General features: G+C 41.8%; 1 protein-coding gene across 1 annotated transcript in view; it reads right to left on the bottom strand.

The window, feature by feature from the left end:
- LIMA1 (LIM domain and actin binding 1) overlaps positions 1 to 15,394 on the bottom strand; it is a 71,679-nt gene that overhangs the window by 16,362 nt on the left and 39,923 nt on the right. The window contains 6 exon segments of the mRNA XM_017884117.1: positions 559 to 645; positions 648 to 662; positions 3,330 to 3,387; positions 8,703 to 8,810; positions 12,489 to 12,637; positions 14,152 to 14,236. Coding sequence (XP_017739606.1) covers positions 559 to 645; positions 648 to 662; positions 3,330 to 3,387; positions 8,703 to 8,810; positions 12,489 to 12,637; positions 14,152 to 14,236 — 502 coding nt within the window.

The raw sequence follows: 15,394 nt of genomic DNA, 5'->3' as shown, positions 1-15,394 counted from the left end.
GGGAGGCTAAGACAGGCGGATCACAAGGTCAGGAGTTCGAGACCAGCCTGGCCAACATGGTGAAATCCTGTCTCTACCAAAAAAATGCAAAAAAATTAGCCGGGCATGGTGGCGCATGCCTGTAATCCCAGCTACTTGGGAGGCTGAGACAGGAGAACTGCTTGAACCTGGTGGGCGGAGGTTGCAGTGAGCCGAGATCATGCCACTGCACCTACAGTCTGGGTGACGGGCGGACTCTGTCCAAAAAAAAAAAAAAAAAAAAAGGTAGTATAAACAACAAAACAAAAATATTAAAACTCATTATTTGTTTAACTTTAGTTTTGTAAAATTTCATGAGTTTCCCTTATTTCAACTGAGTTATTAGTGACTTCTCGCTCTGGGCCAAAGTACCTGAGCAGAGGCAGCAAGTGTCAGGGAAAGTGGACTGGCTTCAGTGTGCTCTTCTTGCATTATCATCCCCAGGAAAGCAACAGGTTATAATCAACATATCCTCATAAAAGGTCAATCGCCTCTACCAGTAGACAATTCAAAGGCTCAGAGAGAAATTGCCATCATACCTTATTGCTTTGGGAGGAGAACTTTCAGAAAGACTGGAGGCTCTGGCATTTGGATTAGTGGCTGGGATGGACGGCTGTTCAATCTCACTTTAACCTGGGAGTCACCTGCTTGAGTTCAAAAGGAAGACATTTTACGTATCTCATAGGATGTCTTAGAAAGCGTTCTGAAAGCAAGTTTGGGCAACTTCATTAATGACAGATCTTCAAACAGGAAACACTGCTTTTCTGTTGAGAATATATCGATCCACTAAAACTATGCCTCATGTTTTCTCTGGTCCTGTCAGAAAATCAGCTGTTCTCAGTGAGGTAGGCTTTTTCTCTGCCCATGTAGCAGAAATCTCCCACCCACTCTGTATAAAGAGCTTTCTTCCTTGTACATTGCATTTTAAAGGTCATTATAGACTTGGATGTCTTTTGGTCATTACATTTCTAATAACTTCTTTGAAGTGTTTCAACTGAGTTGGAAAAAGGGGAATGTGAGGGCAGAAATTTTGCACCGTGTGAGTGAGTGTGTTGTGTGCTTTGTATATGCATGTAACCTGACACGTTTTTTGTCAGTTTCATGCAGATATCCATGGATGAAGATTTATGGCAAAGGCTCCATGAAGTTTTTTTCATAATCATTGAGTTCAACTGCATGAGTTACTTTCTGCCAAGTGAAAGAGGTGGCAACAAAGTACTAAATATTAAGGCTTAATTTTTCAACAAATGTTCATAAACTAGTCAAACTCAGGAAAATTTCAGTCCAAGGAAAACATGATTGCAAAAAAGATTTTCTGGATCAGCAGAAGGAGTTTTTCTCGAAATTTTAAGAATAGGATATTATAGAGTTGTTTAATTCATAATTTTTTAGTTGTGGGGTTTTCAGTGTCCACTAACTAATTAGGCTGGGAGGACGCTAGAACTCCACATATTATATTTTTCTTTTTGTCTCTGTGACCTACAAAGAAATTCATATATTATGACTCATATATATATGATACCTTATATATATATAGTTTATATATTTTTTTTTTTTTTTTTTTTTTTTTCCAGACGTCTCCCTCTGTCCCCAGGGCTGAGTGCAGTTGGCTGGATCTTGGCTCACTGCACTTGCCTCCTGGGCTCAAGTGATGCTTTCCTGCCTCAGCCTCCCTAATAGCTGACACAGAGGCACGCCCACTAGCCGCTAAGTTTGGTTACTTTGGTAGAGACGGGCTTCAATGTTGCTCTGGTTCAACTCTGGCTCAAGCAAACGGCCTGCCTCAGACCTCCCAAAGATTACAGGCATGAGCCATGGCGCCAGGGAAACATATATTATAATAATATTATTTATTTTTAGCATGGATTTTCACTCTGTTGCAGGCTGGAGTCGCAGGTGGCATGATCTTGGCTCACTGCAGCCTCTGCTCTGGGTAAGCATTCTCTGTCCTCAGCTCTGAGTAGCTGGGCTACAGGCACCCACTACCCACCCAGCTAACTTTTTGTGTTTTTAATGAGATGGGGTTTCACCTGTATGCCAGGCTGGCTTGAACTCCTGCCTCAGGTGAATCTGGCCGCCTCGGCCTCCCAAAGTGCTGGGATTACAGGTGTGAGCCACCGTGCTGGGCCAGCAACATATATATATATATATATATATATATATATTTTGTTTGTTTGTTTTGAGGCGGAGTCTTGCTCTGCAGCCCAGGCTGGAGTGCAATGGTGTGATCTCGGCTCACTGCAACCTCCACCTCCTGGATTTAAGCAATTCTCCTGCCTCAGTCTTCTGAGTAGCCGGGATTACAGGCGCCTACCACCATGCCTGGCTAATTTTTGTATGTTTAGTAGAGCCAGGGTTTCACCATATTGGCCAGGCTTGTCTTGAATTCCTGACCTCAAGTGATCCACCCACCTAGGCCTCCCAAAGTGCTGGAATTATAGGTGTAAGCCACTGCACCTGGCCCAGCAACATATATTTTTAAATTGGCTGGGCACAGTGGCTCACGCCCGTAATCTCAACACTTTGAGAGGCTGCAGTGGGAGGGTTGCTTGAGGCCAGGAGTTGGAGACCAGAATGGGCAACACAGTGGGAGGGTTGCTTGAGCCCAGGAGTTTGAGGCAGCAGGGAGCTATGATCACACCACTGCACTCCAGCCTGGGCAACAGAACGAGACCCTGTCTCTAAAAAACGAAAATAAAAAGTTATACTGAAAATCAGAATCAAAAATGGACATAGTCAAGTAAAAAAACAAAACAAAACAAAAAACATTTTTGTCTTTGGGAAAAGGGAGGCTTAAAATGACTCCAAAATAGGATGAAAGGTGACAAAATTCACTGTCAGCAGGAAAATCCCTAGAACCTGGCTAGGAGGTTGACTATAATATACATTTAGATAAACAGGGAAAAAAATATATCTTTAACAGATTATTCAAATACTTATTCACTAAAGAATAGGTATTTATGGATAACATTATAAATGAATAAAATCTGTACTGGCCAAACTTCTGTTAAAATGAAACTTCAAAATCAGTTTATACAGCTTTAACTCTGAAAGGGTTTGGTACAAAAAGTAGGATAAATTCAATGAGAAAAGCATTACAAGTATTCAGTTTGTCCCCAGTTAACTATATTTAATTGAATTTAACTTCTCTCTAAGCCATGAAGTGTGTAAAGGATATTCAAGCATCAGCCCTCAAATGCAAGTAGAGGATTTAGTATGTTCTCAGCAGTGACAGTAATGGGAACACTCCTGAACCAAATACAGATGGAAAACAAGGACCTCATCTTCCAGATCTAAGAAAGAATGCTTACGGAAGTCATCTTCAGCGGGGGTGGAACGGACTGCCAGGCTATTCTCAGTTGCAGAAATCTACAAAAAAAAAAAAAGGTGTGGGGTGGATTAAGAGTCATATTAAAATAAAAGAGCAAACTGCTGTTAATACCATAAAAACCTGCTGACTCCAGTCAGTCACTGGCTGCCTGGGGGAAATAGCGGGCACCAGAACAGCTGAGCATTTAAACAAGAGGCAGCAAAATGTCTTTTATGAGGATATTAACATGCCTCTCAATTACAGAGTAACCCGAGAAACAGACTGCACTCAACTGCCAAAAGTGTGCATCATCTTCCTTTATAAAACAACTTCTAAACCATATTTTTCCGCTCTCAAAAAACAAAGCAAAACAAAGCCCTCTATCAAGGAAAGCAAAGCTCCTCACCATATAACCATAACTCACTCCAAGGAAAGGTAGAATATTTACATTTAGGAACTATTCTTATTTTTTAATTTTCCTAATTTTTATTTCCCAACCAACTACATCCTGCTGAAACGAATTTGCCCATATAGAAGACCTTTTGATAGTTATAAAACAATTTACCTAAAACTAACCTCAGTATTATCTTCGAGGACAGTTTCCCTTTTAATCCCAGTCTCAAAATGGCAATGTTTAACAGGATGGCAGATCTTACGTATAGGTGTATATATCATTTTCCCAAAAGCCATCAAATTTAAATAAAAGAATTCTCTACTAGAGCTCTCTCTCCTTTCTACTGGCCCCCACGACTTCCTGGTATCTTACTTCACATCCAAAATCATGAAGAGTCAACAGGTGACCCAATGTGCACTCTTCACATAATTTCCTTTTATTCAGATGCCATGGATTTTATGGGCAAGGCTGAGTGTTTTTATCAGGATGTCTGACAAACTGAATAGATTTACAATGAAGATTAAGTTGCTGGCTGACTGCACCTGAATTTCAGCATGGTCATTTTTTCTGCTACTCTCTTCATTACAGGAATTCTGACATGGTATAAAATAAACTGGTATAATTACAGCCAGCACTGATCGGGTGTTTACTATGTGCCAGGTATTCAACTGACCGCCTTACAAATGTGCTATTTTATCTAATGATATGAAATAAATTTTCTGAAAGTTGGGCATGCCTACAAAAAGCTCTTCAGTTCTTGAGAATTAGTAGGTACCTCCATCCCAGGATGTTCTTCTCTCACTTCTAATTTGGTCACCTTGAACCCGTGAGGTAAACTCTGCTTTTTTTTTTTTTTTTTTTTTTTTAATGGGTCTTGGCTCTGTTGCAAGGGCTGGAATCCAATGGTGCAATCTCGCTCACTGCAACCTCCTGCCTCTTGGTTCAAGTGATTCTCCTGCCTCAGTCTCCGGAGTAGCTGGGATTACAGGTGCCATCACCTGGCTTTGATTTTTAGTAGAGTTAGGGTTTCACTAGTTGGCCAGGATGCTTAATCCTGACCTTTTTTGTTGTCACTTGATGTCAATGTGTCTGGATTAAGGGCGTGAGCCCAACTTGCCAGGCAAATGTCCTTTTTTTTTTTTTTTTAACAAAGCCAAAGTTCAAATAACACTAGGTATTGGTTAAAAAAGCTAGGCAAAAGCCAAAAGGAATAGCTAAGGGTCTTGAAAAATATTGCGAATTTTAAGGCAGCTGAGGGTTGTAACCTACAGCATGTGCTTTGACAGATATGTACTTGTCTTTACCTCCTTTCATCCCACCCATTCATTGATTCACCAATATGCATAATTGTCCTTTTAGGCTATAATAAATGTTCTAATCTTCCAGGTTCAGTTCAGAGTTCCGTTTCAAATCAGCATGGAGGACAATGGAAGAAGGGAAACATGAATTTAGATACAGGGACAATTCAAAGCATTATTTCCCAATGACTGTTTTCCGAAAACTCGACTCCTGGGATATAAGATGGGGATATTTCAACACTGGGAATAATTTTGCTCTAAAAATTTCTGTTTTTTTTTATGATATAGAAAAAACTTTTCAAAATTTTAGTCAGTTATTCTTAAGAAATATCTCCCATTTAAAACATGAGAACAACAGACAGTTTAACAAGATAATTAACTTATACATGGCATGTGCCTCATGGCCTAATGCCTGGAGTCCACTGTTGCAAGGATATATGCAATTTATGGGACTATAGGATCAGGTAACACCATGGGTGCCAAGTATTTTGTCTTGTTTATCCAACATACATTTGTGATGTTTTTATAAACATACCAATAATTTATTTATATATATATTTTTTCTGTTCTGGTTTTGATCAAATGTTGTGCCATCAGTCTGGAGACAATTTTTCTGTGGTCTGGCTTTTGATTCAAGTGTGTAGTATTATCTCAGATTCCTGTTAGTATTCTGCCAATATCCATTCCTACTTTGTAAAGTCTGTTGCTAGTCAAATAAGTTTCGAACAGGCGGCAGTGGCTGTCACGTCTGTACTTCCAGCACTTTGGGGAGGCTGAGGCTGGGGGGTCCTTGCACCGGGGAATTTGAGACCATTCTGGAATTATGGTGAAACCCTTTCTCTACAAAAATAAAGTAACAAATATAGGCGTGGTGGCGCACTCTATAGTCCCACCACTTGGGAGGCTGAGGCAGGAAGATACTTGAGCCCCAGGAGTTGGAGGCTACAGTGAGCTATGATCCACAACTACTGCCTCAAGCCTGGTGACCAGAGCAAGACCTCGTCTCTAAAAATTTTAAAAATACAAATTCCAACTAAGCTTGAGAACTGTTGGTCTTAACCCATTTTAATGATATCCTATCTTTTGGAAAAGAATGGAGTCAAGAGTGTCAATATGGTGTAACAGAAGCAATTGGCTTTTCTCCTAGATTAAATCACTGTAATAGATTTGAAAACCCTTCTCCTCATCTAACATTTGTTATCATATTGGACTGAATGGATAAAAGGACTGGGCAATGGCCAATGGTAGAGAACATGATATTCCCCTTACATAATTGTTACATTTCATTAAGCCCATTCTCTAATGATAATACGTACCCACCACAAATGTGATTGCTTAAAATCTTTTAGTGCTTTCCCTGCGCACTACATCCCAACCCTAAGGGTGCATATAAAGATTTTCCAGGGCCTTTACCCTAGCCCTCCTCCTTCCGCCATTCACCCCGCAGCCTATGAGTACTCCGCTCGCTAGCCCAAGCCAGCAACCTGCTAATTCTGGCCAGGCACCGGTGGATCACAGCTATAATCCCAGCACGTTGGGAACGCTGAGGCGGGCGGATACGTGCGTCAGGAGTTCAAGACAGCCTGGCCACATGACGACCCCATCTCTACTAAAAATACAAAAATAGTCAGACGTGGTGGTGCCACACGTATCCAGTTACTCGGGAGGCTTTGGGGCAGGGAATCGCTTGAACCTGGGAGGCAGAGGTTGTAGTGAGCCGAATCCACGCCACTGGCACTCCAGCCTGGGTGCAGAGCGAGACTCCATCTCAAACAAAAAACAACAATCCCTGTAATTCCTCAGTAAGCCGTCATCTCTGGTTTTACAATCTTGTTGTATCTGCCGGAATTCCTTCTATTTCTAAATCAACCTTCCCCTCACTCACTTGGCCTACTTCCACACATTCTTCAAGACTCAGCTCAGACATCACCTTCTTGGGGAAGTCAGGTTAAATGTCTTTATCTGAGCTTCTGTGGTCCTGTATAACCCTCTCACAGCCTCACAGCACCTTCATTACATTTTTATTGATAGCTGACCTATTATTATCTCTCCTCTCAGGCTGGTCTTGAACTCCTGGACCGCACGTGATCCCCACCTAGCTTCCCAAAGTGCTGGGATTTATATCCATGAGCGACCGTGCCCGGGCCAAGGAATTACATTGTGTTTGCTGGTGGTAGAGCATGAGGTACACATAGGCTTGCGGTGAGAGATTAGGCAGAAGGAGAGGTTAGCCTTGCAATAAAGACCACATGGATGATTTGTCAATAAGTTTTAAGCTTATTATATTCCTATGCTTACTTGCATGTGCTGCCTTTAATAATAATATGAGTTGAAAGAGTAAATTTTCTTGTACAAAATGTTGTTAAATGTTTACTTAAATTAAATATATGGGTATCTGAGATAATCTCTAATCAAACATATTTTTTATTTTTGTTAATTATTTTTCCAGGAGCATGGAATCAAGTTGACCTGCTCTATGCTTTCCAAATAGGTTTTTTTTTTTTCTTTGAGATGGAGTTTTCTCTTGTTGGCTTAGGGCTAGGTGGCAGGGCACGACCTCAGTCCACTGCAACTCCGCCTCCGGGTTCAAGCGTTCAACTGTCTCAGCTCCGAGTGCTGGGATTACAGCATGTACCACCATGCATGGCTTAATTTTTGTATTTTAGTAGGAGATGGGGTTTCTCATATTGGTCAGACTTGTCTCACACTCCCAACCTCAGGTGATCCGCCTGCCTTGGCCTCCCAAAGTGCTGGGATTACAGGCGTGAGCCACCACACTCGGCCCAAATTGATTTTTTTTTTTTTTTTTTTTGAGACGGAGTCTCGCTCTGTCGCCCAGGCTGGAATGCAGGGGCCGGATCTCAGCTCACTGCAAGCTCTGCCTCCCGGGTTCACGCCATTCTCCTGCCTCAGCCTCCTGAGTAGCTGGGACTACAGGCGCCCGCCACCTCGCCCGGCTAGGTTTTGTATTTTTTAGTAGAGACGGGGTTTCACCGTGTTAGCCAGGATGGTCTCGATCTCCTGACCTCGTGATCCACCCGTCTCGGCCTCCCAGAGTGCTGGGATTACAGGCTTGAGCCACCGCGCCCGGCCCCAAATAGATTTTTATTTTATGTATTTATTTATCTTTGAGACAGAGTCTTGCTCTGTCACCCGGGTTGGAGTGCAGTGCACTCAGCTCACTGCAACCTTCACTTCCCGGGTTCAAGCGATTCTCCTGCCACAGTCTCCTGAGTAGCTGGGATTATGGGTGTGCACCCCTACACCTGGCTAATATTTATACTTTTAGTAGAGACAGGGTTTCACCATGTGGGCCAGGCTGGTCTTGAACTCCTGACCTCAGGTGATCCACCTGCCTCGGCCCCCCGAGTGCTGGGATTACAGGCGTGAGCCACTGTGCCCAGCCTCCAAATAGATTCTTTAAAATCACTTCAGTTCTTTGCCTTCTGAGCATCTGCTGAACAAAATAATTTTCCAATGAAGGTTCATTATTCGGTCAGCTATAAGTTGCAGAGCTCCTCAACTGAAATTATGTGACCTGCAAAAATGACAATCTGTCCTGGCAGCTGTTACCAAATTCCCAGACACTCTACAGCCTAGAGTTAGAATTGTTTCTAATTTCAAGCATCTAATTTAGAACACATGCTTTCTTGGCAACTGGACATCAGACTTTTCAACCTACCTTTTCCCCTTCCTGATGGGTGATGCAGACCTCAGGACCTGGGGGCACATTCTCCTTTTGCTCCATTTTATGAATTTTGATTTCACCACCACTGGCTTTCAACTCATTCTACAAAATAAAAATAACTGTAAAAAAAATTTTAAAGTCCCATCATTCTATTCTCTTCATAGCACATCTATTAGATAAACTCGGAATGTTAAAAAATTCTTCTAAGAAGCCTCAGGTCAAATCAACCCCCTAACTCTCACAAGCAAAACCCTAGTGAAATGACAAAAGCAGCTTTGTGGACACATACCTCAGAGTTAAATATCTGTATGCTAGTGTAAAACTGGATTGCTCATTAGAATACAGACATATCAACACAGGCACACAGAACACCCCAAGCATACAACATTCTTGTGATTCACTCTTCTAGCAGCAGAGCTTGTGGTAATGCAAAGCTTGTGAGTTTTATCAGAAAAGACCATTCTGGAGCAGGGGAAAGGAGATGCCAAGTGCCAATAATAGAAAATATACTGACCATACATATATAAATGCCCGGCCTGGAAAGAGAGACAGGGATGATGTATACATATAAAAACTGAAATTATATTTAATGATACCATAAAGCAACCTTTTTGGTGGGACTTTCAAATACATGTTTTCACATACTATTCATATATTGTACTAAAGACATAATTTATTTTACTTCTTATAACAGAGCCTCAACATTAAAAAGCATGCATTTTATTGTCATAAGGAATAAGCAAATTGCATTTTTTTCCTTGCAAGGACACTGGGGCGAATATAATTAACTCCATCTATTATATCTAAAATCAACATAGAGCCTGGGCGCAGTGGCTCACGCCTGTAATTCCAGCACTTTGGGAGGCTGAGGCGGGTGGATCGCCTGAAGTCAGGAGTTCAAGATCAGCCTGGCCAACATGGTGAAACCCCGCCGCTACTAAAAATACAAAAAATTAGCCGGGTGTGGTGGCACATGTCTGTAATCCCAGCTACTCAGGAGGCTGAGGCAGGAGAATCGCTTGAATCCGGGAGGCAGAGGTTGCAGTGAGCCGGGATCATGCCACTGCACTCCAGCCTGGGGAACAAGAGCGAAACTCCATCTCAAAATAAAAAAATAAAATAAAATAAAATCAACATAGAGGTCAATGACTATAGACATTTCCTACCATTGATCTGTTAATATGTAGTAATCTAGTACTTTTCTGTTCTCTGTGACTCTTTAGGCATGGGAGGAAACAATTTATGGCCACAGGGCCAATGAAAGGAATGTGAGTATGACTTAGTCACCTAGGGATGGTATTCCAGATTACTGTCCACAGCTCTGGAGGTGCAGCTGTGAGGAGAAGCTGGCAACTAGCACTGTAGAACATTATATAGCCCAACAACTCATTCCTGACCCCGTCTGGAAGCCCCACCTCCAGAACTGCTGCCAGAGAGTATATATGTGCCTTGTTACAACCATATTCTGCTAAGGGTCCTGGGAAATTCTTTGGGGATGAAACAAAATGTAGTTTTTACAAGAATTTCTGAAGACTTTTCAACTCTTAAAATCTCCAGAGCAGGAGAACTGTAATGCAGAAATGGTGAGGAATTAAAAAAAAAAAGAAAAGAAAAAAGTTACTCAACAGGTTTCCCCACATAGGGAGTCACCTGGTGGGAATGTTTGCAGCAGGAGGGCACTGAGAAGCAGTACAATCTGGTAACAAGAGGAAGTTCAGCTTCACAGATCCCAATTTGCTGTATCTCCCGACCTGCCTTCTAAGAGAAGTCTAAATTTGCTCACTTTTCACATTCACAGTGCTTATCAGCCTGTGATACCGCACTTTGCTAATTGACTTATACACATCATCTCTTCTTAAAACATAAAGTTGTTAAAATTACAGTTAAAAAACCAAGATGAAATTACTCATTGCCCAGAGAATTAGTCCACCAAATACTATTAGAGAATGTATACTTAATAATGTGGGGAACAGAAGACTTAACTCGCAGAACACACATTATGGTTTCCAACATGCACCACATTTCAGTCTGCCTAGGAACAAATACAATTCAATACTGTTCTTTTGATTTTGTTAGACAATTAGGACATCAAGAGATTAATGGTTTGTAATTTGAAATCTTAGAACAAATGCTTGAAGGATACAAAATATGTGTGTGTGTATTTGTATTGATGTGTGTGTGTGTGTGTATATATATATATATATATATGAATAAATGGCATTTAAAAGGTAATGTCTGTTTTCTTTTTTTGAAATAGAGTCTCACCCTGTCACCCAGGCTGGAGTGCAGTGGTGTGATCTCAGCTCACTGTAACCTCCATCTCCTGGGTTCAAGTGATTCTCCTGCCTCTGCCTCCCTAGTAGCTGGGATTACAGGTGTGTCCCACCACACCTGGCTAATTTTTTTTCTTTTTGTATTTTTAGTAGAGACGGGTTTTCACCATGTTGGCCAGGCTGGTTCTGAACTACTGACCTCAAATGATCCACCTGCCTCACACTCCCAAAGTTTGGGATTACGGTGTGAGCTGGTGCGCCTGGCTAAAAGGTAACTTCAATTAAGCAGTTCTGTAGTGTCAGCTTACCCGTTAAGCACAGGACAACTTAAAGGGGAAGGACCCTCCATAGTATTTTGAATATCAAAAATTTTTTTTTTTTTTTGGAGATGGAGTCTTGCTCTGTCGCCCAGGCTGGAGTGTAGAGGCGCAATCTCGGCTCACTGCAACATCTGCCTCCTGGGTTCCAGTGATTCTCCTGCCTCAGCCTACCAAGTAGCTGGGATTACAGGCGCCTGCCACCACACCTGGCTAATTTTTGTATTTTCAGTAGAGACGGGGTTTCGCCATGTTAGCCAAGCTGGTCTCGAACTCCTGACCTCAGGCAATCCGCCCGCCTCAGCCTCCCAAAGTGCCGGGATTACAGGCGTGAGCCACCACACCCAGCTGAATATCAAAATTTTCATGCTTACTGAGCACGTCACCTTCTTGCGATTTCTCCCCTTTTCTTATCTACTATTCTACTTCTTCAGGAAAACAGTACATCGTAAGGATTAAAGATTAAGTAAATGATCTACTATATGACCCCTTCATATGAAATTTCCAAAATAGGCAGACACATAAAGACAGGAGGTAGATCAGCGGTTGTCAGGGATGAGAGCGGGGGAGCTGGGAGTGACTACACAGGTATGAGGTTTCTTTTCAGGGTGATAGAAAACTTCTGGAATTAAACAGTGATAATGGTTGTACAACGTGAATATGCTAAAAATCACAAAACTGTATACTTTAAAATGGTGATTTTATATTACGTGAGTTATATCTCAGTAAAAAATTACAAAAAAACCCTCATTAATGAACACAGCTGATATTTCTCTCTAGTCTTCTTCTTTCTTTCCTCAAAAACCAAAATAAGCTCTCCAGTCTTCTTCCTTCTTCCCTCAACAACCAAGATAAAATAAGAGTTCTATTGAAACTAACAAACTACTACTTCTTTAACAACAACACAAACATTAAGTAGAAGAGCCAGGGAAACTCTCAATGATACTGACTGGTAACATCACAAAAAAAGTGAGTGGGGTGGGAACGAGGACTAAGAAAGCAAAGTCAAGATTAGACCACGGTAAGACCTGCAAATCCAGTGAGGGTAGGGTTCATGTGAACAGAGAACAGCTAGGGGACCAGGGCTCAGATGTAAGGGTCTGGTGACATTTCCTAATTCCAATACTCAGTGACCATCTGCTGGATGACAGAATGAATGAATGAATGAATGAATGATGCAGAACACATACTGTATAGTTGGTTGAGCTGCTTTGTTTGGAGACAGCTGCCTGGTACTTGGCCATTCGATCCTTTATAGAGGTTTCTGAGAGGCGTGGAAGTTCCAGATTTCGCCTACTCTCATTTTTCTCCGAGTTGAATGTAGAAGATGACAATTGACCTAGAAGCATCCAAATAACATGTTTTATTTTATTTCTCAGATGGGGTCTCACTCTGTCACCGTGGCTGAAGTGCAGTGGCACGATCATAGCTCACTGCAGCCTCGAACTCCTGGGCTCAAGATATCCTCCCATCTCAGCCTCCCAAAGTGCTGGAATTACAGGTGTAAACCATTGTGACTGGCCAATGTGTTTCATTAGAAGATAAAAGTGATTCAAATAATTTCAAAATTCTAAATTTTGGGTTATTGTTATGTAATGGCCAATTTCTTCCATTAAAAGCACGAAGAAAATCAGGAATATAATTGTCATTTACAAAGTAATATTCACTCTTTCTTGGCATTAAAAGAACCTTACCATAATTGAACATTGCATATTTTATTTATTTTTTGAGACAGAGTCTCACTCTGTCACCCAGGCTAGAGAAAAGGACAGTGGCAAGATCATAGCTCACTGCAGCTTTGAAGTCTTGGGTTCAAAGGATCCAGCCATCTCAGTTTCCCAAGTAGCAGTGACTTCAAGCATGCACCACCACGCTGGGCTTTTTTTTTTTTTCTCTGTAGAGATAGGTCTCACTATGTTGCCCAGGCTGGTCTCAAACTCCCGGGTTTAAGTGGTCCTCCTGTCCCACCCTCCCTAAGTGCTGAGATTACAGGTCTGAGCCACCACGCTGGGGCCTGTATTTTAAAATTCTGGTTAATTTAACATGAAAAAGAAGAGATCTCAATGCCTTTTAATTTGCATTTCTTTGATTACTAGGTAGCTGATGCTTTTCCTGTTTTCACTTTTATTTTATTTTATTTTATTTTTTTTTCCTGTTTTCACTAATTTTTTCTTTTGTGAAGTGCCTGTAAGTCCCCTTTAAAACGTAATTCCACTCTCAAAGTGTTATGTTATCACTGGTAATATAGGGTAACCAAACCTGATATGGGACACAGCCCATCTAGTGAAGCCCTCAAATCCCAGATGACTAGAGCCAAAACTGATCGTAGCACTTTACTTATAGCTCCTCAAAGTACCTTTTGGTTACCATAGGTTATCACTAACAAGGGTGGATTAAAAATAGAAAAAAAGAGGCCGGGCACAATGGCTCAAGCCTGTAATCCCAGCACTTTGGGAGGCCGAGGCAGGTGGATCATGAGGTCAGGAGATCGAGACCATCCTGGCTAACACAGTGAAACCCTGTCTAGACTAAAAATACGGGTGCCTGTAGTCCCAGCTACTTGGGAGGCCGAGATAGGAGAATGGCGTGAACCGGGAGGCAGAGCTTGCAGTGAGCTGAGATCGTGCCACTGCACTCTAGCCTGGGAGACAGAGTGAGACTCCATCTCAAAACAACAACAAAAAAGCTATTTAACAAGAGCAATGAGATTTGAGAATGGCTTGCATCTAATAGGCAGACTTTCTTTTAATTTGTGTCACTCTTCCTTTAAAAGCATTGGCTTCGAGTCCAAAAGATGTTGCTACTAGTGAGTACTTCCTATAAGACCTCATACACAAGGAACTCTCTGCTTACCTGGGCCTATTTCCAGGTCATCTAGAGAATAGCTGTTTTCAGAGACCTTCCTTCCACTTGCACTTCGGCTTTGGGCCCGGAGAATCTGGAAAACGAAACCCAACGATAAGTTTTGCAGAAATGATGGGAAATCTTGATGCAAGGTTCAACTTGCAAACCTTCTTTATAAATAAAATCCAGATTTGACTTTTTTTTTTTTTTTTTGAGACGGAGTCTCGCTCTGTCGCCCAGGCTGGTACAGTGGCACGATCTCGGCTCACTGCAAGCTCCACCTCCTGGGTTCACACCATTCTCCTGCCTCAGCCTCCCAAGTAGCTGGGACCACAGGTGCCCACCACCACGCCCGGCTATTTTTTTGTATTTTTAGTAGAAATGGGGTTTCACCGTATTAGCCAGGATGGTCTCAATCTCCTGACCTCGTGATCCACCCGTCTCAGCCTCCCAAAGTGCTGGGAACAGGCATGAGCCACCGCGCCCGGCCCAGATTTGATTTTATATTTTTATATTTCATAGAATTTTAAACAAAATTACAAATATCAAGCACTACATATTCACAGGTGCCCAGGGAAAAATAAGTAACTCTATGTAGGTAATATTCTCTGCTAAAGATCACTTCCTAACCAGCAAGCTTTGTAACACTTATTGGAGGGGAATCCTCACATACCAGATGACAATGACATGCCTTCCAAATTGCCAAGTGCTGATGCAGAATCTGCTGTTTCCTTTCTCTATCTTGTGTTATTTCTGCTATTGCTGCCTTGGTTCATGTCTTCATCATCTTTCCCCTAGACTATTGCATTATACCTCTTTAATGGTTCTTCATTATCTTCCAATCCAGTCTCTATGATGCTGCCATTATCCCCAATAATACAAAGTAATTATCCAAAAATATAAATCTATTTTACTCTCCTTTTCAAAATTCTTTCAGAATTCCCACTCACTCCTGAAATCAAATCCAAAGTGCTTAGTAAGTCACAGAAGTCCTGTTCTAGATCTGGTCCCTACCAAGTCAGCCTCCTTTGTCCTTCTGTTGCCTTGCAAATGCCTGTTCCTTCAAAGACTCAGTGTAAGCACTATGAAGTCTGAGTACCTTGCCAACATAAATTTAGGTAATCTTTCCTCTGTTCCCAAGGTACCTGGTCAAACTGTTGGGTGACTGTCCCTCTACTGCACTGTAAGCTCACTGAGGGCAGAGACCATATCTTTCTCTCCATATGTTTCCAAGACTTACAGAAAAGTGGAT

Source organism: Rhinopithecus bieti, unplaced genomic scaffold (assembly GCF_001698545.2).
Source record: "Rhinopithecus bieti isolate Rb0 unplaced genomic scaffold, ASM169854v2 scaffold_14455, whole genome shotgun sequence".
In the NCBI taxonomy this organism is placed as follows: domain Eukaryota; kingdom Metazoa; phylum Chordata; class Mammalia; order Primates; family Cercopithecidae; genus Rhinopithecus; species Rhinopithecus bieti.
The sequence above is the reverse complement of the archived record's forward strand: the minus strand, read 5'-3'. Positions and strand labels throughout refer to the sequence as shown.